Source organism: Salvelinus namaycush, chromosome 1 (genome assembly GCF_016432855.1).
Source record: "Salvelinus namaycush isolate Seneca chromosome 1, SaNama_1.0, whole genome shotgun sequence".
Lineage (NCBI taxonomy): Eukaryota > Metazoa > Chordata > Actinopteri > Salmoniformes > Salmonidae > Salvelinus > Salvelinus namaycush.
Window position 1 is genome coordinate 36,475,735 of NC_052307.1, and position 22,788 is coordinate 36,498,522.

A 22,788-nucleotide genomic window follows, 5' to 3' on the forward strand; every position below is an offset into this window, starting at 1 on the left:
TTGTAAGGATGGGACCCAGCTTATTATGGTATGATACAGTTGAAGTCGGAAGTTTACATACACTTAGGTTGGAGTCATTAAAACTTGTTTTTCAACCACGACACACAAGTCTGGTTCATCCTTGGGAGCAATTTCCAAATGCCTGAAGGTACCACGTTCATCTGTACAAACAATAGTACACAAGTATAAACAGCATGGGACCACGCAGCCGTCATACCGCTCAGGAAGGAGACGCATTCTGTCTCCTAGAGATGAACGTACTATGGTGTGAAAAGTGCAAATCAATCCCAGAATAACAGCAAAGGACCTTGTGAAGATGCTGGAGGAAACAGGTACAAAAGTATCTATATCCACAGTAAAACGAGTCCGATATCGACATAACCTGAAAGGCCGCTCAGCAAGGAAGAAGCCACTGCTCCAAAACCGCCATAAAAAAGCCAGACTACGGTTTGCAACTGCACATGGGGACAAAGATCGCACTTTTTGGAGAAATGTCCTCTGGTCTGATGAAACAAAAACAGAACTGTTTGGCCATAATGACCATCGTTATGTTTGGATGGAAAAGGGGGGGCTTGCAAGCCGAAGAACACCATCCCAACCGTGAAGCACAGGGGTGGCAGCATCATGTTGTGGGGGTGCTTTGCTGCAGGAGGGACTGGTGCACTTCACAATATAGATGGCATCATGAGAAAGAACAATTATGTGGATATAATGAAGCAACATCTCAAGACATCAGTCAGGAAGTTAAAACTTGGTCGCAAATGGTTCTTCCAAATGGACAATGACCCCAAGCATACTTCCAAAGTTGTGGCAAAATGGCTTAAGGACAACAAAGTCAAGGTATTGGAGTGGCCATCACAAAGCCCTGACCTCAATCCTATAGAACATTTGTGGGCAGAACTGAAAAAGCGTGTGCGAGCAAGGAAGTCTACAAACCTGACTCAGTTACACCAGTTTCTGACCCACTGGAATTGTGATACAGTGAATTATAACTGAAATAATCTGTCGGTACACGATTGTTGGAAAGATTTATTGTTTCAAGCACAAAGTAGATGTCCTAACCGACTTGCCAAAACTATAGTTTGTTTACAAGAAATTTGTGGAGTGGTTGAAAAACAAGTTTTAAATGACTCCAACCTATGTGTTTGTAAACTTCCGACTTCAACTGTATGACTTGTGCTTATTTTTGCTCCCTTACATGAACTCACATTTCACATTGTACATTCCACACCTCCCCTCTGGGTGTGTATATGATACGATATTAGTGATATAATATAAATCTCTGCTCCCTGATTGGGTAAATCCTTTTTGATGTCAAAGAGGACAAAGTGTACATTTGTCCTTCATTCATGTTTGGACATACTGTAGAGCATCTCCTAAAATAATTTTAAAAAATAGTGCATTTTGAAAAGTCTAGACTGGCATTGAGGACCACTGCTAACTGGATGGAGAAACAGTGCATCATGAATATGATGGATGTTATGCATCATCAACACTGTCTGGCGGTTTGCTGGTCATGAGGTTTGGTGACATCGGACCTTGATCTGAATCTCTTCATCCTGAGAAAGAACGAGAGAGAGAGAGAGGTAGAAAGAGAGAGAGAGAGGTAGAAAGAGAGGTAGATAGAAAGAGAGAGAGAGAGAGAGAGAGAGGTAGAAAGAGAGAGAGAGGTAGAAAGAGAGAGAGAGAGAGAGGTAGAAAGAGAGAGAGAGAGAGAGGTAGAAAGAGAGAGAGAGAGAGAGGTAGAAAGAGAGAGAGAGAAAGAGAGAGAGAGGTAGAAAGAGAGAGAGAGGTAGAAAGAGAGAGAGAGGTAGAAAGAGAGAGAGAGAGGTAGAAAGAGAGAGAGAGAGGTAGAAAGAGAGAGAGAGAGGTAGAAAGAGAGAGAGAGAGGTAGAAAGAGAGAGAGAGAGAGGTAGAAAGAGAGAGAGAGAGAGGTAGAAAGAGAGAGAGAGAGAGAGAGAGGTAGAAAGAGAGAGAGAGGTAGAAAGAGAGAGAGAGGTAGAAAGAGAGAGAGAGGTAGAAAGAGAGAGAGAGAGAGAGAGGTAGAAAGAGAGAGAGAGGTAGAAAGAGAGAGAGAGAGGTAGAAAGAGAGAGAGAGAGAGAGGTAGAAAGAGAGAGAGAGAGAGAGGTAGAAAGAGAGAGAGAGAGAGAGGTAGAAAGAGAGAGAGAGAGAGAGGTAGAAAGAGAGAGAGAGAGAGGTAGAAAGAGAGAGAGAGAGAGGTAGAAAGAGAGAGAGAGAGGTAGAAAGAGAGAGAGAGAGAGAGGTAGAAAGAGAGAGAGAGAGAGGTAGAAAGAGAGAGAGAGAGAGAGGTAGAAAGAGAGAGAGAGAGAGAGAGAGAGAAAGGTAGAAAGAGAGAAAGGTAGAAAGAGAGAGGTAGAAAGAGAGAGAGAGAGAAAGGTAGAAAGAGAGAGAGAGAGGTAGAAAGAGAGAGAGAGGTAGAAAGAGAGAGAGAGGTAGAAAGAGAGAGAGAGAAAGATAAAGAGTGAAAAAGAGGTGAGTAGTTATAGCAGCATGCTCTGTCTACTGTAGAAGATCAAACAACACAACATCGGTTAAACTGATCTCTTGACTTTCGTTTTTTTAATCTCTGGAAAATTCCTTGGTATATTGTTTATTTACTAGTTAGCATAATTTCCCTAAAGGTAATCCTGGATCCTGCTTCAGTGGGTATATGTGTGCGTCCCAAATGGGAATAGGGGGCCATTTGGACTTCAACCTTGTACATACTGTGTCTGCAGTCTCCTCCCCCTCTGTGTGTTCCGCTCCACTGTTGGGATTAGACATGTCAAAGTCAGAGAGAGCACTCTCTATAGCCTCCTCATCATAGTCTGTTTGGTATTCATCTGATAACTCTGAGGGAGAGAGGAAGACAGAGAAGGTGTAGAGAATAACACAGGAACCAAAGGTACAGGAAGTGTGTGTGTGTGTGTCCCTCTCACCTTCCACCAGGACTGGTTTGACAGGCTCAATTCGAGAGACAATCTCTGCCAGGTCAGTGAAGGAGGCATTGGGACACGTGACCACCTGAAAAAAAACACACACACACACACACACACACACACACACACACACACGCACGCACGCACGCACGCACGCACGCACACACACACACACACGCCAGTCAACAGTCTAAAGGAACATTTATTGGTAACTGTAAATTAGGAAACTGCCACAGTCCAGTTCATAACAGCTAGTATCGGAAGCAATCAGTCAAAAATGACACAAAAAAAACATGAACCAATGAGATGTGCAACCAAGGCTGAAGTGGGGTTGGAATAGCTGCTGCAACATCTGAAATAGAAACAAGGTGTGGTGCAGTTGAGAACCGGTCTGTGTAACTAGCTAACTCACATTGCCGCTCTTCGTCTTATGAAATTCCTCTTGATGTCTGTCTTTCATCATCTTGTCCACAACCCCATTACGACGCCACATGTCAAACACTGTCTTACAGTGCTGGTAGCCCACTTCCTGAGACAGAGAGAGCAAGAGACAGAGGGAGAAGGGGGGGGGGGATTAGGTGAGATTACGATGAGACGAGACAGATGGAGAGCCATGGAGACAGTGTCTACTTCCCCAACGGCACCCTTTTCTCTATATAGTGCACTATATAGGGTGCCATTTGGGACGCACTCAGTGAGGAACAGAGGGCAGTTACTCACAGCGATCTCGTCGAACTTGCCAAACTCTAAGGTGCCGTAGTGATCAATGGGCGGCCGGATGTACTCGCAGTACTCGCTGTCTTTAACTAACTCCAGCTGACGAACGCAGCACACATAAGCAAGCCTGGTCTGGATCTCAGCCATGTTCAGGACCTTATAGAGGATTAGAAGAATACAGAAATAGATCTGAGTTCAGGTCGGTCTCCGTGCCTCAGCCAACAAAGGAAAGTAGCAGGGGTCCTCAACATCAATAGGGCTTATCCAGGAAAAACATCCAAAAAGGACCAATATGGTCAACAGGACTTGGAGCACTCTAAAACAGGCTAGATAGATCTGTTGTGATCAGCAGATATGAATCATTGTGAACTAAATGACCACAAGGTATTCTAGGTTGTGAGCATTATTTTTTTGACATCCTCCTGACTCACCTGGACTTTCTCTGCAAGGGGATTGAAGCGTTTCCATAGCAGCCACCAGCCAGACAGTGAGTCACCGTAGTTGGTGAGGTTAGTCTCGTCCTGGCTGCCCACATCGATGGCTATTACTACTTTGGCTCCCATGGAGCGAGCTACATCAGCTATATATATATATATATATATATATATATATATATATATATATATATATATATATATAAAGTGAAGGTGAGAGAGAGATAGAGAGAGAGAGAGTGACAAACACTGACCAATAGCCATGGCATCTACTGTGTACATCACATGCAAGGTAATGTCTCTAACTTGTACACTATAACACTTTTAACGTCATGTTTTATAGTTGTTTGAGACATGGCCATATAAATACTGACCAGGTAGGTTATTTATGTAGCCACCGTCCATGAGTAAGTGTCCGTCTTTGGGGTCACAGAGGGGTGGCAGGTACCCAGACAGTGACATGCTGGCACGCACGTACCTCCATAGGGAACCTACAAGAGGAGGGCATGCTGAGGTTCAATACCTCAACAGAGTCAAAGGTCCCAAATGGCAACGTATTCCCTACATAGTGCACTACTTTTGACCCGTATCAAATGGCCTCCTTTTCCCTATATAGTACACTAGTTTTGACCTGAGCCCTATGGACCCTGGTCAAAAGTAGTAGACTATATATAGGGAATAGGGTGTCATTTTTCGACATTGAGAATAAAGCCAGACCGACCGTCAGTGTGAACCCTCATGGATGAAGCAGTGATATCTGTTGTGATGTTGAAGTAGGGGATCCACAGGTCCTAGGAGAGTAGGAGGAGCACGCAGGGGGAAAGAGAGAAGAAATGTTTAGCTGATAAAAATAAACTATTAGCTGACCTGAAATAAACTGAAACCATATCATGACCAAGACTTGGCATCTATAAGGTCTTATTTATGCATACATTTAAGCAATGAGATGAGATCATGTTAAATGGATGTCATAAGCCAGCAGTCATAAATATGGGTAAAATCTAGGGATGAATAAATAATCCAGATTTTTAAACTGATCATAGAGGCGTAATTAAAACCATCACTATTCGCAATGGGATCCTGTCAAGTGGAGTCTGGACTACAACCCCCTGTCCTCTCACCTCGATCTGTTTGCCCTTAAATACAGCGCTGACGCTGTTGTTAAAGGAGGCCCCAGAGAACATGGAGGTCACAGGGTACGTCAGGTCGAACACCTTCTTGAAGATGGACCTCATGTCCTGGTGTTGGAGAGAGGTGGAGAGATACCTTACGATCAACTTCTCTGGAGCCAAAGACAACGGCTACGTCTTAAACCCTATTCCCTATTTAGTGCGTTACTTCTGACTAGTGCCCTGGTCAAAAGTAGTGCACTATATGGGGAATAGGGTACCATTTGGGATTAGCATCCTCTTATGCATTGAGCCCAGCTTCGGCCGTCCTGTATCTTCTCACCATGGCCCACTCGCGAGCGCGGACCCTCATATGGCTGTTGCTCTTCTCCTCAGCGTACAGCGCCCCCATCAGGGAGCCGATGGAGGTGCCGCCCACCATGTCCACAGGGATGCCCGCCTCATTGAGCGCCCGCAGGATGCCAACCTGACAGCAACCCCTGGAGGGACACGGACCACAGGTAGGTTACACAGAGTCCAAAACATGACACTGGACAATAAGCACAGTCAGTGTGTGAGTAAAAGAGGGGGGACGTTTAGCCTAACGAAGCGTTTTAGTGGACAGTCAGAGGGAGCAGTGTTGACGGGACTAGAGAATATACCCACCGTGACCCAGCTCCTGGACATGCCAGAGCAAAAGGAAACAAGAACAGAAAGCAGAAAAGACAGAAAAGCCATTATCGAAAGACAGAGGCCTCATAGCAAGGTAGACAGAGGAAAGAGGCATCCAGAGTGAACAATGACACGAACAGCCATACACTCTCTATACTAGAAATATTAAAATGATTTCAAGTTGGGCAAAAAAACAAGAAAACCATAACCAGGGACTATAAACCTAAAAGAATGGTGTTTGGATTATTGCAGTTGTAAAAATCTGTAATGTGGCGACTGCAGATGACAGATCTAATCAGCTAAAAAGGTACTACTGATAGTGCAGCCTGTTACATTGGAGTGTGAGGTCTAGAAAGAGATTAGCAGTACCTTGCGCCCCCTCCCCCCAGCACCAGGGCGATGGTGTTGCCTGTCAGGACTCTGGCCAGACGGCTGAAGTCAGAGTGGCGGTCTGGAGGCTTCTGGAACACACGCTGGTACATCTCTCTCTGAGGACAACCACAGCAGGACCACAGGAGCACAGCACCACAGGAGCACAGGTAGAGGGGAAGAGTCAGCAAATGTGTGATTCGTCCCAATTGGCACCCTATTCCCTAGTGCCATACTTTTGACCAGAGCGCTATACATTATATAGGAAATAGGGTGCCATTTGGGAGGCAGTTTGGTCAAGATTGTTTTCGGAAAGCTCAGTAATGATATCTAAAAGCTTCCTTCTGAGACGTGCGTCATACGAGCATTGAGGCAGAGTGAACCAAGCTGCAGGTCAAAAGCCAAGATTGAAAAAGTAGGTTGAATATTGTCTAGTCAGTGAGAGGAGCTATGACTATTCTGGCTGAGGTGTGTGTGTACTAGCATGGACAGGCTACTACTGGAAAATACCAAATTTGGGCAGGACAGGGGTGTATGTGTATGTATGCGTGCCTTCCTGCCCGTGTGTGTGTGCGTGCCTGTCTCCGTTCCTGTCTGCGCGCGTGTGTGTGTCAGCCTTATATGTGTGTGTATATAGGGTACCAGTTTAGGCAGGCTCCTCTTGGAGAAGACCCTGTGTGGACAGGAGAGGTGCAGGTGTCTGGAGATCCAGCTCCTCATGTTGAGCCACTCCACAGTGCCCTGAGGCGGGGGACCGTCCTCCCTGTGCAGCAGGATCAGCTGCTTCTGGGCCCGCACTGCACTGCCCTCCAGCATCCGCTCCAACTAGGGGACAGAGGCCACGGCACAGGGACAACAGCGTCACACCCACAGTGGAGGAGACCTAAGTTAAGGGTGGGTCCCAAATGGCACGCTATTCTTAGTGTAGGCCACTACTTTTGACCAGGGCCCATAGGTAGTAGTGGACTAGAGGGAATAGGGTGCCATTTAGGATGCATACCAAGTTATGTCCTATTTCTTATGTAATGCACTATAAGACTAGGTTCATATGTTTTCAAACATACATTTGCTTTATAAGTAATGCACTGTAGATGAGGGATTGGGTGTCCTTTGATATTTCTCCTTCATGTCAATCAGACAGCAGAGAATGAAAGAGACAAGCCCTGTTTCTCTTCTTCCTCATTAAGCTTCAATCATTTAACCCCTAATAAACTGTCTTACTAATAGGGGTTCATCCTAGCGAAGTTAATTAAGAAGCCACTTAGACTTCCCTAATCCCCACATACACACAGTAGACCAGTTATCCCACTTCATAGAGATTGCATAAAACAAAGTAAGCCCTCGACTTTCCTAATACCCATTAGGCAGATAGGGTTCTATAGGTATATGTTGTTTCTTATTGAGCTGCCCTTGTTGGCCAGGTCTCCCTTGTAAAAGAGGTCTTCTGACCTCAATGGAACTTTCCGGATTAAACAAAGGTTCAAGAAAAAAGGCAGAGGTGTTGGTGTGCATTTTGTTTACCTCGCCCACGGTCGGCTCGGCCTCTCCCAGTCCCACAATGATGATGCAGTCGGCCTGGCGGATGCAGCGCTGGGTCCAGGGGGTCAAGGTATCGTCTGATTGGTAGAGAACGATGCGGTGGATATCCTCCTGCTGCCCCAGCCAGCTGGACAGACGGTACTCATGCACACTACAGAGGAGAGGGTTGAGATGTGTGTATCCTATAAAGTGTTTCCTTCAACTATGACAACCAGTTGATCTTGACCCAAATATGCTAACACAGACAACAGCGTGCATGGCTGAAATGATTACGTCATTCCTACCTGTCCAGTGCGGCAGCACCCAGTCGCTGTTTGATGATGTCACTGGTCAAGAGTAAGGTGGGACCTAAAAGTCCAACAGAAATAAAATAGTACATACTGAATGTAGACCAGCAAGCTATAGCGAAAAAGAATTAGTAGTTGCAGTTCACTTTTTAGTCCAACAACATCTACTGTTTGAATCACCGGGAGTGGTTAAGCAGGACTAGTAGTAATGATATGTACCAATGGCACATAGTGCATGCTGCAGCTCCAGTGTGAAGGCTGTAAGAGGCACCTCCTCTGACACAGGCAGGATGGTCACAGTGGACAGGTTAGAGGCCGGGCTCCCTGAATCCCACTTACTGCTGGAGGGATGTAGCGTCAGACCACAGGCTACAACAGAGGAAAGAAGACAGAGGCATCGCTGATGCACCATGGGTGGTTGAGACAGACAAAACACAAGAACACACACACACTATCCCCCTGACACATATATTTTAAATCTACACCACCGTTCAAAAGATTTGGGTCACTTAGAAATGTATTCCATAAATAATTTGCCATTTCCAGCTACAATAGTCATTTACAACATTAACAATGTCTAAACTGTATTTCTGATCAAATTGATGTTATTTTAATGGACAAAAAAAAAAGTGTTTTTCTTTCAAAAACAAGGACATTTCTAAGCGACCCCAATCTTTTGAACAGTAGTGTACACTAACCTGCCAAGGGTCCGTTAGCCTGCTGCATATTTCCAAGGATCTTCTGTCCCAGCAGATGGATGAGTCTGGTCACTACCTGCGGATACCTCCTCTTGATGGAGCCGAGGGCCCCCTCAGGCAGCTTGGCTAGTTCAGAGTCCCTGATGGCGTGCACTGTAGTGGCTCGGTTCATGTGGGTCAGGGCCTCCACCTGAGAACACCACATAAATTCTATGAACAACAGTTAATCAAGGGTTCCATCTCTTGAAGTTAACTTAGCCTGGTCCCGGATTTGTTTGTGCTCTTCCCAACTCATTGTCAAGCAATGACAATGGGTGACAAGGAATTGACATGATAGCACAAACAGATCTGGAACCAGGCTAGAGTTAAATACATAAACCATAAAGAATATGGGATTATAGAGCACTTACCACCCCTATGAGGTCACCGCGACCATACTCTCCGGTCAACTCCTTCTTCCCATCATCCTTTGCGATGACAGAACGCAGGCGGCCACTGAGGACGATGAAGGTGCTGTCTGACTTGTCTCCCTGCCTAGGAACGGTTGGATGCAGCAGTTAGACAGAGAAACAGATAGACCAGGGTATTCAAATCTTACCCTACGAGGTCCAGAGCCTGCTGGTTTTCTGTTCTACCTGATAATTAATTGCATCCACCTGGTGTTCCAGGTCTAAAATCAGTCCCTCATTAGAGGAGAATAATTTTAAAAAAGCAGGTGAACTGGTTTCGAGGTCCAAATTTGAATTTGAGGGAGATAGTGGATATGAGACCATTCAGCATAGAGATCCTATAATTCCTGACCAAGATGGATGTTTTTTTATCATGTTGCTAGGATGCCACATTCTAGTGTTCTATATGTACTTCTATGCTATTCAGCAGGTACCTGTAGACAGTGCGGCCAGCCTCCACAGCCATCCAGTCCAGAGCAAAGTCTATCTGCCTGACGAAGCCTGACACTCTCTTCACCACGGTGTGAGCCACATTCAGCACCACCCTTGGCTCTTCGCGCATGATCCTACATAGACCCACATTCACATATTCAGACAGCAACTACTGTGCACAAAAACATGCACACCAACAGGGTGTGGGACAACAGGGTCTGGGACAAATATGAGAATTACAGTAACAATACTGTCATCAGACATCGAGTGTGTGTGCGTGTCTCTGTGCCTGCATCTGTGTGTCTGTGTCTATACACAAGGAAAATGGCATACTCATAGAAGGCAGCTTTAGAGATAGACAGGAAGGTGCAGTCCCTGTGTGCTCGGACGCTGAAGATGAGGGGTTCACCAGTCAGCACGGCCAGATGACCCACCATCTCCCCTGGGTGAGTCAGAAACAGCAGGGTGTCCTCCTCACGGTCGATCGTCCGCTGGTACACATGGAGCGCCCCCGAGATCACAAACTGCACACTTGCATCCTACCAGAGGGAACAGACGGCACAGGGAGATACAGCTATACATAATGTCAATGGGCGAGTCCCAAATGGCACCCTGTTCTCTATATAGTGCACAACGTTTGACTAGAGCCCTGGTCAGAAGTAGTCCACCCTATAGGGAATAGTGCCTTTTGACACACATAAATGAACCACTTGTAAAATGCAGTTATAAGACAAATGACGTTGACCGTTTCTGCCCGTGCTGCTGACAGAGAAGAAGCAGATGTTTTACTGAGATGAGCTCTAGCCTCAGGGCTAAAGGATATGTCTACCACTACCAGGCAGCATGCAGACAGACTGACCTGGTCCCCCTGGCTGTTCAACACACAGCCAGCTTTGACCTGACGCAGAGTCACCCTGCCCTCCAGCAGACTGGGGTCCTGACAGAAAGAGGGAGAGAGATAGGGAGGTAAGAAGAGGGTCAGAAAATTTGGCAGGAATGTCCAAACTCCTGCAGTGTGTGCAGCTTCTGTTCCAGCCCAGGTCTTGATGAAGAATAAATAGTCTTACATTTGGACTGTGATTAGTTGAATCGGGTGTTAGTTCTAGACTGGAACAAAAGCCTGCACATACAGTGGCTCTCCGGGGCCAGCCTGCTGGATGTATTCTAGTTTATACTGAGACCCAGAGAGAGCCATCCAGTACCTGTAGTTGTATGAGGCGCTGCAGGTCCTTCTTGGCAGCCTGGAAGATGGCGTTGACCTTGCTGTGGTGGATGTGACCTGACTGACCTCCTCCAGCCTCAGAGTAGTGAAACACAGCAGAGGGAGTGTGCACCATGGTCACACTCTTCTTCAGAATGGACTGATAAATGAAAGGGAGAAAGGGGAGGGGGTAGAGAGAGAGGGGGGGTGAGTATGGCCTTGCTATCGAGAGAGGCTGCCATAGCCTATCTTCTCTTGAGAGCCAAGTCTGCCTATGTGCCCACTGCCCACAAAATGACGTGGAAACTGAGCTGCACTTCCTAACCTCCTGTCAAATGTATGACCAGATTAGGCACACATATTTCCCTCAGATTACACAGACCCACAAAGAATTTGAGAACAAATCCAATATTGATAAACTCCCATATCTATTATGTGAAATACCACAGTGTGCCACCATAGCAGCAAGATTTGTGACCTATAAACACATAAACTGTACATATCTCCTTATTTATTGTTACAACACTGTTACATAGCCAATAATATAACGTTTGAAATGTCCACATTATTTTTTACTTTCGTGAGTTTAATGTTAAGTGTTCATTTCTGATGAATTCATTTCCCTTGTTCATTTCCCATTTGTTTAATTGTCCATTTCACTTGCTTCGGCAATGTAAACATATGTTTCCCATACCAATAAAGCCCTTTGAATTGAACTGAATTGAGAGAGGGGGAGAGAGGAAGAGTCAGAGAGAGAGTCAGAGACATAACTAGGAATGTCTCTATGTATCTTATGGACGTTGTTACACTGACACGTGTCTGGTAAATCTGCAGTGCATCACAGACCTTGTGTGGGACCTGGGGACTTGGTGGTGGTGTGTCTGCTTTAGCGGCTTCTTCTCTTACTCTGGCTCGCTGGTACGCCATGTTGAGGTCAGCCGATGTGGCACCTCAAAGAGTGTGAGGAGAGAGACAAAAAGCATTCAGACGCACGGACCAGGGCTTGTACAGTACAGTGCCGGATTCACAAAACACGACTTACGCAAACGCTTAAGTGCAATTCCTCAACAATATCTTAAGATTTACAGTACGGTACAGGTCACTACTATGTGGTCTGACCAGTGTGTGTGTGTGTGTGTGCGTGTGTGTGTGTGGTAATGTATGCTTACTTGACACTGCCATAGGAGTGGACTGGGAACGAGACCTTTTTCCTTTAGCGGTTGGGCTGCTATTTGAAAGACAGGACTTCCTCTCTCCAATTTCTGAAACAACACCATTCAGCTATGCCATGAGTATGTCCTGCTTTCCAGCAAGCCACCATTCTTCATAGTAACATAACATAACAACCTCCACACTTATCCATCTGGATTCATATTTTCATGATATGGTAATCCAAATGTAATCCAGACATAATGCAGTCCAGTCCATAGTCCAGACATTTCCAGTAACTTTCCAAAAACGGGCAGGTTTCCAGAAACCCCACTTGGAGGACTCCCAGACATCTTGCTTATTCCCTCCTGATTCCAGGAATCTTCCAAATGGGATTTGTTTTTTGGGGAAAGTTACCGGAATGTTTGGAACCGTATGCAAAACCAAAGCTAGAATTAACATTGGTTTCTATGCTGGCATTTACCAGTGAGATGACCATCCTATAATAACTAACCTGTGTCGCTGGGCCCCTTCTCATGGCCAGACTCATCAGACCGAGATTGATGTCTGTCTCGACCCCTGTTCGGGTTGGCTTCACCTATCACACTGTGCACTGCCACCAGGGGGATCGCCTGTCTCTCCTGAAAGACACACATGGAACACACACACAGAACCATCAGGAGTATACATTCCCTTCAAAGATTAAATACCCAGTCGTGTGTGTGTGTGTGTGTGTGTGTGTGTGTGTGTGTGTGTGTGTGTGTGTGTGTGTGTGTGTGTGTGTGTGTGTGTCATACCGCATTGAAGAGCTCGGTGGTAAGGCCTAGGTAGTTGTGAAGGGCTAGGAAGGTGACTCTCTGCAGGCGTACCATGATGATCTAGAAAGGACAATAACAAAAAAGCAACAAATGGCTCCACTGTTTTAGTAAAGAGAGCAGAACCCTGAAAATGTCTGAAAATACAAAATCCTCAGTGATTTAGTTTTTTGGGTTTAGCTGTGTAACTACAGAATAATGTCACAGTTGCCTACAAACCAGGCAGGAGGTGTAATCTCCAGTATTTGAGTGATATTATATAATGGCTGATTTCCCTGTGTACAGACCACATCCCAAATGGCACTCTATTCCCTTTTTAGTACATTACTTTTGACCAGAACTATATGGGCCCTGGTCAAAAGTTGTGCACTTTACAGTGCTTATAGGAAATCTACACCCCCTTGAACTTTTTGAACTTTTTGCACATTTTGCTGCCTTAAAATTGAATCTAAAAAGGGATTAAAACAGATTTCTTTCCTACAGATCTACACAACCTACTGCAAGACAACACGGCAAATAAATTAACTTTTTGGCTTAAATTTAAAACTACAGGGTTGGGTCAAATCCAATATTGTGGTGGTGGCAGCAACATGTTATGGGTACGCTTGTCATGGGCAGGGACTGGGGAGTTTGTCAGGATCAAAATAAATATGAAAGGAGAAAACCTGCCTCAGTCTTCTGATTCAGATTCCAAGAACACAGGATGAGATGTTACTATCCTTTGTGCAAGCACTTCCAAGAGTTCATGAACAGTGAGCCTGGTGAAATTTGGGGAGCGCATCGTCAGTAGTGTACCTTTGGTTCCTAGGGTGTTTCGGCCTTTCACACTATACACCCTCCCCAAAGGCAGCCAGCGACAGGGTGATCAATCCTACGCTTGCGTCCCATTCCCAATTAGTCATAGGAGTTGCCTTGTTGTTGATAGCCAACATCCCATGGGACTATGCATGGCAGGGGCGTCCTCCTCCCTGAGTCAAGCATTGTTGACCGCATACCTCCTAGCCCTCTCACTTCGGGGCCCAGCTAGGGTCTTTCTTCTTCATCCAGAGCCATTGACTGCTGCCTTCTGCCGCCTCTGATACAGCTTTGATTGCCGAACGCTGGCTCTGGCCCTTAATTCCCAGGTCTCTAAGCAGTCTGGTTGTAGATGTTGCCACAAAACCTCTGCAGCCCACCTCCACTGATCGGACTTCTGTGTTCCAGCCATGATGCCGTGCTTCGGCAGCTAGATCGGCATAGCGCAGATATTTTCGCTCATAAGCCTCATCTACTGAGTCCTCCCAGGGTACTGTGAGCTCAATGATGAAGACCTTCTTGAGCGAACGGGACCAGAGCACCATGTCAGGTCTTAGGGTGGTGGTTGCGATCTCCGGAGGAAACACAAGTTGCCGGCCAATGTCAGCTAGCATTTTCCAGTCGCGGGCCAAGCGCAGCTGGTCTCGCTCTAATGGTGTAGAGCTGCTCTTCGGTGGTTTAGCCCCTTCGCGGACAAAGGTCGTCCGTAAGGGGTCTGATGCTGCTGGGGGTGGTAGGGAGTTGGTGGCAGCTCGCTTGTCCTCCAGGGCGGACGCAAGGTTTTTAAGGACTTGGTTGTGACGCCAAGTGTAGCGTCCTTGGGTGAGGCTTGTTTTACACCCTGTGAGAATGTGCCTGAGGTTGGCTGGCATGGAACAGAGGGCACAGTCCGGATCTTCACCATACCATTGGTGAAGATTAACTGGTGTTGGAAGGACGTCATATGTTGCTCTGATGGAAAAGCTCAACCGCCTCGCTTCCATGGCCCACAGAGCCTTCCAGCTGATCTTCCTCTTCTCCACACTGTCCCATCGAGTCCACTGTCCCTGTTTGGCAAGAGAGACTGCCTTGGCCCACCTTGCAGCCTCCTCCTGATGGCGTACTTCCTGCACTACCATCTTCCGCCGCTCTGGTGCAGTGGCCTTACTCCAAGCAGAATGGCTAGTTAGCCCAAGGCCTCCTCTCCCTTGCTGAACATGACCCACAATGTCAGCATGTCTGAGGGCTGCTGTTGCCTCCTGGACTGCTTTTCCTGGCCTCCATTTGCGCCCAGTTGCCAAGGTCGGCGCTTTGTTGCTCACCACTGGGTCTCGAGATTCATTCAGTGTCATCTGGAGCCTGGTTTTTGCACACTTGAATTCCTCTGTTAGACTGGTGAGGGGCAGCTTGAGGACACCATCTCCATAGAGGCCTATGGTGGTAAGGCATCGTGGAACTCCGAGCCACTTCTTTAAGTAGCCTGTGACTTCTCTTTTGAAAACCTAACTTTGGGATAGAGTTTTTTTTCCAGTGAGACAATTACACAAATTTGAATGCAAAAAATACACACCAGAATGGCTTTCCAAGAGGTGTTGAGTGATTTTAGTCTCAGTCCTGAATTAAATCTGCTTAAAGAAAAAATCAGAGACAAGGTTTGAATATTACTGTCGATCAGTGATTCCCAACCAAATATTATGAGCTTCAGCAATTTCAACAAAAACAATGGATATATGTTGCCCTAAGAGTTGTGCAAAGTTGGTCAAATCTTATTCCAAATGATTCACAGCTGTAATGGCTGCTTAAGGTTTTTCCACCAAGTATTAACTCAGGGGGGCGGAGATTTATCCAAATAGGCTATTTAAGTTTTTTTTTTTTTTATTAATTTGAAAAATATTCGATAACTTTCTTTCACTTTGAAAATGTGGAGTAAGTTGTGTAGATCTGTATGAAAAAAAATCTAATTTAATACATTTTTAGATAAAATTTTATGGCAGCAAAATGTGAAAAGGAGAAGTTCAAGGGGGTCTAGACTTTCTATAGGCACTGTACAGGGAATAGTGCGCCATTTGGGATGTATCCTAGGTCCGTCTGTCACTGATAGTAACAGTACCTGGATAACACGGACCAGGGTCTCTGGGTATTTCTCAAACACAGAGTGGAAGGCAGCAGCTGGAAGACGCAGTATGGTAGAAGAGGTTGCAGCTCTGGCAGATACAGTCTTGTAGGGGGCTGAGTGACCCTAGGATGCATAGGGGGGGTAGAGGATGAGAAGTGGTGGCTGGTCTCACTTTAAATCGGAGGACAGGCTCATTCTAATGGCTGGAATGGAATGGTCTCAAACACATGGTTTTCCATTGCAGCCATTACTACAAATCGTCCGCCCCTCACCAGCCTCCTGTGTCGTAGGTACTTATCAGAGTGCAGTGGATACATAAACATGCGCTAGCTGAATCAGAGGGTAAATGAGAGTGGAAAGCGTAACGTACAGTGATGACATCCAGGATACTGAGCAGACTGTGGACACTGTCTCCTGGAAACACCTCCTTTACCACCACATCTGTCCCATCCTATAACAACAAAATACATGTTACTTGCATTTGACTATCAAACTTTAAGTACATAATTGTAATAGTTGTAAATGCAGCGTAATGGGTGAGATCACGTCCCCTCATGATGGGCAAAACTGTAGTCAAATATGGAATACATTTTCCTTTCTATCTGAGTGTGGGCCTTCTTCATTTTCCTATTCAGGATGAGGTTGCTCCAGCAACAGATATAGCATGTAGGGATCTTACACTCTCATGTATGCAGAGCTCCAGACGGCCATCTTGCACCACGTAGATGCTGTCGTCGATGTCCCCGGGACGAAAGAGTGTATCCATCTCGTGGAGCTGCACAAACACCATGTGACGGCACAGCTCCAGGAACAGAGGCTTCTCAAAGTGGCCCAGGACCCTGGACACAGCACACAGACCATAGTGGGATGGATTACACAGGGGTTATCATTTATAGGGCTTGCTAAAACAACTGTTGGTAATGCAGCGCCTTACAACATGACAACCCATCATTTATTCAGTCTAGGTGAGGGACACTCGAATCTGAACCTCGGGTCCAGTTACACTTCTGGTTTTAGTTTTTACCTGGTAGTTAATTGCACTCACCAGGTACCCTGGGTCTAAATCAGTCCCTGACTAAAGGGTAAGAATTAAAAATCATCAGTGGAACTAGACTGGAGGTCCATATTTGAGTGTCCCTAGTCTAGGTGTTTACGTGTTTGCGGTTCCCTTACCTGACGTTCTTAAGCATGTAGAGCACCTCAGAGGGCAGGTGAGAGTTCTGCACGTCAAACTCTGTGAGGTCAGCCTCCAGCAAAGAGGGAGGGGGCTCCTTAGCCACCAGGGTGGGGGGCTCCCTCCTAATGCGCAGTATTCTGGGACACAAAGTGTTAGGGTTCGTGCATGGTGTTTAAACTTATCCTTAAAACATACAAAACTCGTACAAACTGTTCACCATCAGAAAAAGAGAGGTTATCACTACAGGTATCACCGGAATACACAGTGTAGTCATGACTCACTTTCGCGCTATAGACAGGACTTTAGTTCTCTTCCTGATTCGATGCTTCTGTGACTCTGAGGTAGAGGTAGGGGTTGAGGTAGAGGACAAGGTCTGCACCTGGTACAGTAAAAAACAGGGAGAGATGTTTTAATTTAAATCAATTCAGTATAGCTAGCCTTGTGAAACCAGCCTGATCTCGTGATAGCTCCCATTCTAACGAGTGAAGTGAAATTAAACCTGTCTGCTTGAGTGGTCAGTCTGCTTGACCAGTGGTTGGTCTGCTTAACCAATGGTCGGTCTGCTTGACCAGGCTACAGTAGAGCCTAACATACAGGTAATTTACTGTATCTCTATGTGCTATTTATATTGAAAATGACACAAAACAATTAAGGGAGACACTCTAGACAAAATGTGCGAGGGATTGCCTGATGGAGTGGGACTGACCTTTCTCATGATCTTTCTGCCATAAAACATAACTTTGTCTCTTTTCCTGAAGCGATAGTGAGGCTGCTGCTCCTCTGAAAAAAAACATACAGCACATACTTTCATGAACACATAGGCCTATATGGCTATTAAAGCTAAATTACTCTCTTTGTTTTTTTACAACATGACGAACTTGAACAATGTTCACTATTTTACTGGTTTGAAATATTTGCCTGTATATATTATTATCTGTCTTTTATAGATAAAGGTAGGTCGGTACACCAACTGGTTCTAAATAAATACAAACAAATAAATCAAATAGTTCTTCATTTATGAGAGAATGGAGGCAGGAAGTACTGACTGTACTGTTTGTATCTTCTGTAGAATAAAAACACAGCCATGCCGATGAGAGACACTGCCAACACAGCCAGTACAGCTACGACCAGCACACCAGTCCACTTGGAGGGCAAAAGAAGATATTTATTAGACGTGGACCAAACCACAGCCACAATGACATCTAATATATTGGCTAGGAGTTCGTCCCAAATGGCACCCTATTCCCTATATAATGCACTACTTGGGACCAGAGCCTTAGTAGACCTACACTTTATAGGGAACAGAGTGCCATTTTGGATGCAGCCTCAGTAGGCTGCTGGCATGGTGATCTAAGAACAGTCACAACAGCACTGTTCACAGAGTCAGTGCTGGAGAGGAGAGTGCTGGGTAGCTACCTACCAATGGCAATGGCATAGCAGTCTCTGTTCTGTCCTCCATCCAATGTTGCATCCTGGCCTTAATTTCACTGCCAAGTGGCACCAGGCTCTACAAAACAAGCAGGAAACTAACATTCAACAGATGTCTATTCATGACCAGGCATCAAGAAGGTTAAGCCTAGATAGAGAAATGGAATCGGACACTGTGTAATAGACAGGGTAGTAGACCTATTGAATTGGTGGGAGACCTTGAACTGGTTTTATTACCGGGTATATACTGCAGCTGTCCTCATCTTTGTCATCCACCTTGTCATCCATTCCTAGCCAAAAAAAGGCAAACAGTGTACATGCATTTTCCAAGTCACAGTGGAAGAGATAAAATAAAGTATTCTTCACATAGTTTGAGAAAAGGAACCAGAGGGAAATGTCCTAGTCCTTCCACACTCTGATCGGCCTAATCAAAAGGAGCACTATGTGAATTCTTGAAACCCTAAAACCATTATGCCAAAACAAAACAGATACAAATGAGAAGAAAAAAAATATTACAAATGAGAACACTGTATCACTCACTGACTGTAGTCACAGTGTGTACTGCCAGTGTGTCTGTCTGCACCTGCTCTGCACTCTGTAACCAGAGACACCCACTGGCCACTGCACACACATACTTGAATAGACTCACCCACAAGCAAGTAGAAAGTCTAGGCTACTACACTACACACCCTGAACCTGTATCTGTGCGTTAGAGACCTCTCGCACAGATACAAGTTCATACACACCCCAGTAAACAGATTGTTCATGACAGGAATCAAATAGGGCCTAGTATCCTGAGTATATCAAATTTGCCTGATCTAGCCTAGATCATTAAATACTGAGCAGGTGCATGGCCGGCTTGATTTCAAGATCTGGATGTATGGTATTTTCCTCTAACTGTGCCCTTATATTGATAAACAAACCCATCACGGACAGACACACAGTCAATTCGCACAGGTATGACATTCTACTAACGTCGCCCTTGCCTTAAATAGCTATAATGTATCTACGACATAAATATGGAAGAATACGAACACATTTCCAATTAGTTACTTTTAATCCCAGTTAATAAATTGGTGCTCATAGGTTCAGGCAGTCGACGGTTATATGGCCAAAGTTGTATCACTGTCACACAGAGCTAAATGGGCTGACAGGCAAACAGACAAAGTCCCGTTATGCCGACTTGCCCAATGCCCATTGACACTCCGTCTGTAGCCATGCAGTCAAATAAACACAAATTATTTACACTGCACTACATGGTTAAATGAAAATATTAGCTACAATAATATACTTACTGGTTCGTATTACCTAACGTTCCACTATCTCTACTGTCAAAGTTTTATGTACACTTGCATGTCTTTCAATTCCCGATGACTCACTGCCAGTATCTGGAATTCCAATTGGCTACCACTGACTGAATCAAACCAATCACAAAACGTTTTATTCTGACGTCGGGGTCTTCGAATGTGTCTATCTTGCCATTGGCGCTGTTCAAGGTGAGTGTAGCTATAGATTTTACACATATTATCGCTAAAGTGATATTAATCGCCATGTAGTGCTTATCTTGCTTTCTACTTCAACAATGACCGTACAGCTATTTAGAAACAGAGAGTCAAAGTGTCGTTGACCCGTGTCTTTTGCTAGCTAGCGAACTACTCTAGTGCTAGCAAAACACATGGGTACAAAACCAAGCTAAATAACGCTAGCTAACAACAGCTACCAACAAAGCTATGCGTAGACAACAATGCCCAGACGTTTTTCGCAATGAATATGTCTTCAGGTAGCAACAGTTACAATATGGAACGTGTTAATGTGTCATGTTTACAATACTGTTGTATATAAACCCTGGCTTGTTAATGCTATATATTGGCCAGTGATGGGCTTTGAAACTACCGTATTGGCACTCTCCAGAAGAAGCCCATGTTGACTCCAATGCACCCTCCATATGAATTAATGTAGTTCTACAGTATTTCAATTAGTGGCAATATGTAACTTTTCGGTCGACCTGGTCAAATTTGCATAGACATTTTAGTTTTAGATCAATCATTCTACTTGAAAGCAAGACTAAGAAGCGGTAAAGCTGTTCTATGTTCAGTATTTTATGCTCCCGTTAAGTTTTGTTTTTGCTCTTTTACTTTTGTACACCAGCTTCAAACAGCTAAAACAACAATGTTTTTGGTTATGGAAACTATATTTCACAGCGGTTTAACTGGTACAATGATTATCTACACTATACTAGTTTATGTAGTGTTGTGGTGTCTCTTGTCGTGATGTGTGTGTTGTCCAATATTTTTAGCAAAACAATATTTTAATCTCCGTCCCCGCAGGAGGCTTTTTTGCCTTTTGGTAGCCATCGTTGTAAATAAAAATGTGTTATATCTTGCAACAGTTTGACTCACATTTTCACACAGGGGTTTCAAACGGTCAATAGTTAAAATGCTTACTTTATTCTGTTTCTTCATCCCAGTCTCATTTTACTTGATTTAAACGAATGTGAAAGAACTGGTAGAGGTAGGTTCCTAGCAGTGAGGAAATAGTGATTTAGCTATGTTTACTGTTGTTAGCTACCAAAGTACCCATTGTAATCTCACCCATTTCATTGACTCCATACAGATTTGCCCAACAGTTTGAGTCCAAAACTCTTCGATGCGATGGGCGTATTGAATGCTCTTCGACGGGGCATTGTGAGAGGAGCCGATCGTATGGCTGAATTCACCAGCAAACGTGGCTCAATGACTCACTACAAAGGCAGAGGGGCACAGCCAACAGGAGTACTAACCTCCAGCAGAAAATTTGTTCCAGTACAGGCAATGATCCCCCAGTTTGTGGTGCCTGACTTGGAGGGATTCATACTCAAGCCCTACGTGTCGTACCGCACCCCGGCTGGAACGGAGCCCGCTGTCACCCCTGAGGGTCTGTTCTCCGAGGCTGTGGCCCAGCAGATCCAGAAAGACTTTGAGGAAGGCTCCTTTGATAAGGAACAGCTGGAGAAATACGGATTTGAGCCCACGCAGGAGGGAAAGTTATTTAAACTATACCCAAAGAACTTTATACAATAAAAAGGCCACCCAATCTGATCTATCTGGAACTCTGACTTAGTATCAAGAATCGTTAACTAATTTTGTTTGTGTTGGGAGGTCAAGTAGTTGCTAACCATTTGAGACCGCTGAGCTGATCATATGTTACTGGACCGTGGTGTATTGTGAATGTGCTTGCTGAAAGTACTAGTATGTGGTATTTGGACTCAAACTGTTGGGCTATCCCTTTAGCATACGTTAAAGGGATAGTTCACTCAAACATATTTTAGTATTTTGTTCATTAGTCCACTGTTGATATGGTTGCCAACAATGGGGACATGTCGGAAGTAAAGTCTCCAAGATATAGCACTTTCAGTACAAATCTACATGTGAATATGTATTTTCATCACTCTTTGCTTTTTACCAAAAGTGTTCCATCTTGAAGATTTGACATTTTCAAAAAATAAATAATTGGTGCTGGTTGTTTTGTGTTTTGAACATTGAAATAAGCGAGGCAGGTACGGTCGTGGGAAATATAATATGCATTCTTCTGCCTCTGCCTCCAGAGGGGTATACTACAAAGTGGGATCAATGAGTTAGCCAGCTAACTTGAATAAATATTCTGAAATCACTTTTTATTTTTTGATAACTAACTTGATATGGCCATGGTCTAATTGACCCATCCAAAAGCACATACAATGCCGTCAAAGTATTCAGACCCCTTAACTTAGTCCACATTTTTTTGCCTTACAGCATAAATTATAGATTCATTAAATATATTTTTGTATCACCCATCTACACACAATAACCCATAATGAGAAAGTGAAAATAGGTTTTTAGAAATGTTAGCAAATGTATCTAAAAATAAATACAGAACTCTCATTTACATAAGTATTCACACCTGAGCCACTACTTTCTGGGTAAGTCTCCAAGAGCTTTCCACACCTGGATTGTGCATCATTTGCCCATTTGTTCTTTTCAAATTTCTTCAAGTGCTGTAAAATTGGTTGTTGATCATTGCTAGACAACCATTTTAATTTGTTGGTAAACTGCTCCAGTGTAGATTTGGCCTTGTTTTTAGGTTATTGTCCTGCTGAAAGGTGAATTAATCTCCCAGTGTCTGATGTAAAACAGACCAGGTATTCGTCTAGGATTTTGCCTGTGCTTAACTTCACTCCGTTTCTTTTGTTATCATTAACGATTACAAGCATTATTTGGGCTTGCCATAACAAAGGGGTTGAATACTGTTTAATTTGTAAAAACATAATTCCATATTGTGTTTGTGTAGGCCAGTGACAAAAACATCTACATTTAATCCATTTTAAATTATGGCTGTAACACAAAAAATTATGGCTTCAACACAAAATGTTGAAAAAGTCAAGGAGTGTGAATACTTTCTGAAGGCACTAAGTTTAACTTAATGAACCAGAAAATCAATAGTTATTTCTGGTTGTTTGTCAAAGTT

At 44.5% G+C, this 22,788-nt stretch overlaps 2 protein-coding genes across 2 annotated transcripts; one reads left to right on the plus strand and one right to left on the minus strand.

The window, feature by feature from the left end:
* Window positions 1–1,011: 1,011 nt before the first annotated feature.
* LOC120042196 (patatin-like phospholipase domain-containing protein 7) lies at window positions 1,012–19,686 on the minus strand. The gene is made up of 35 exons (XM_038987101.1): window positions 19,602–19,686; window positions 18,544–18,596; window positions 18,299–18,385; window positions 17,925–18,021; window positions 17,585–17,658; window positions 17,160–17,257; window positions 16,875–17,015; window positions 16,381–16,540; window positions 16,072–16,152; window positions 15,696–15,824; window positions 12,794–12,874; window positions 12,511–12,637; window positions 12,017–12,109; window positions 11,694–11,797; window positions 10,849–11,007; window positions 10,506–10,583; window positions 9,980–10,185; window positions 9,649–9,780; window positions 9,176–9,299; window positions 8,766–8,955; window positions 8,287–8,436; window positions 8,065–8,128; window positions 7,763–7,931; window positions 6,884–7,066; window positions 6,242–6,360; window positions 5,544–5,700; window positions 5,213–5,329; window positions 4,813–4,882; window positions 4,466–4,582; window positions 4,089–4,237; window positions 3,661–3,813; window positions 3,353–3,469; window positions 2,941–3,025; window positions 2,729–2,853; window positions 1,012–1,559 (listed from the first exon to the last, which is right to left on the minus strand). The coding sequence occupies exons 2-35, from the start codon at window positions 18,592–18,594 to the stop codon at window positions 1,515–1,517; spliced, it is 4,032 nt and encodes a 1,343-aa protein (XP_038843029.1). The 5' UTR covers window positions 18,595–18,596; window positions 19,602–19,686; the 3' UTR covers window positions 1,012–1,514.
* Window positions 19,687–19,737: 51 nt separating this feature from the next.
* LOC120055099 (39S ribosomal protein L41, mitochondrial-like) lies at window positions 19,738–21,954 on the plus strand. Its single transcript, XM_039003016.1, has 2 exons — window positions 19,738–19,802; window positions 20,920–21,954. Exon 2 carries the CDS (start codon window positions 20,958–20,960, stop codon window positions 21,363–21,365), a length of 408 nt encoding a protein of 135 aa, XP_038858944.1. The 5' UTR covers window positions 19,738–19,802; window positions 20,920–20,957; the 3' UTR covers window positions 21,366–21,954.
* Window positions 21,955–22,788: the final 834 nt, after the last annotated feature.

Coding starts and splice junctions, on each gene's coding strand:
- LOC120042196 (XM_038987101.1), bottom strand. CDS start 18,594: ATGGATGACAAGGTGGATGACAAAGATGAGGACAGCTGCAGTATATAC. Junction 18,022..18,298: donor CTGCTATGCCATTGCCATTG/GTAGGTAGCTAC, acceptor TTGCCCTCCAAG/TGGACTGGTGTGCTGGTCGT. Junction 15,825..16,071: donor GTATCCTGGATGTCATCACT/GTACGTTACGCT, acceptor TATGCATCCTAG/GGTCACTCAGCCCCCTACAA.
- LOC120055099 (XM_039003016.1), top strand. CDS start 20,958: ATGGGCGTATTGAATGCTCTTCGACGGGGCATTGTGAGAGGAGCCGAT.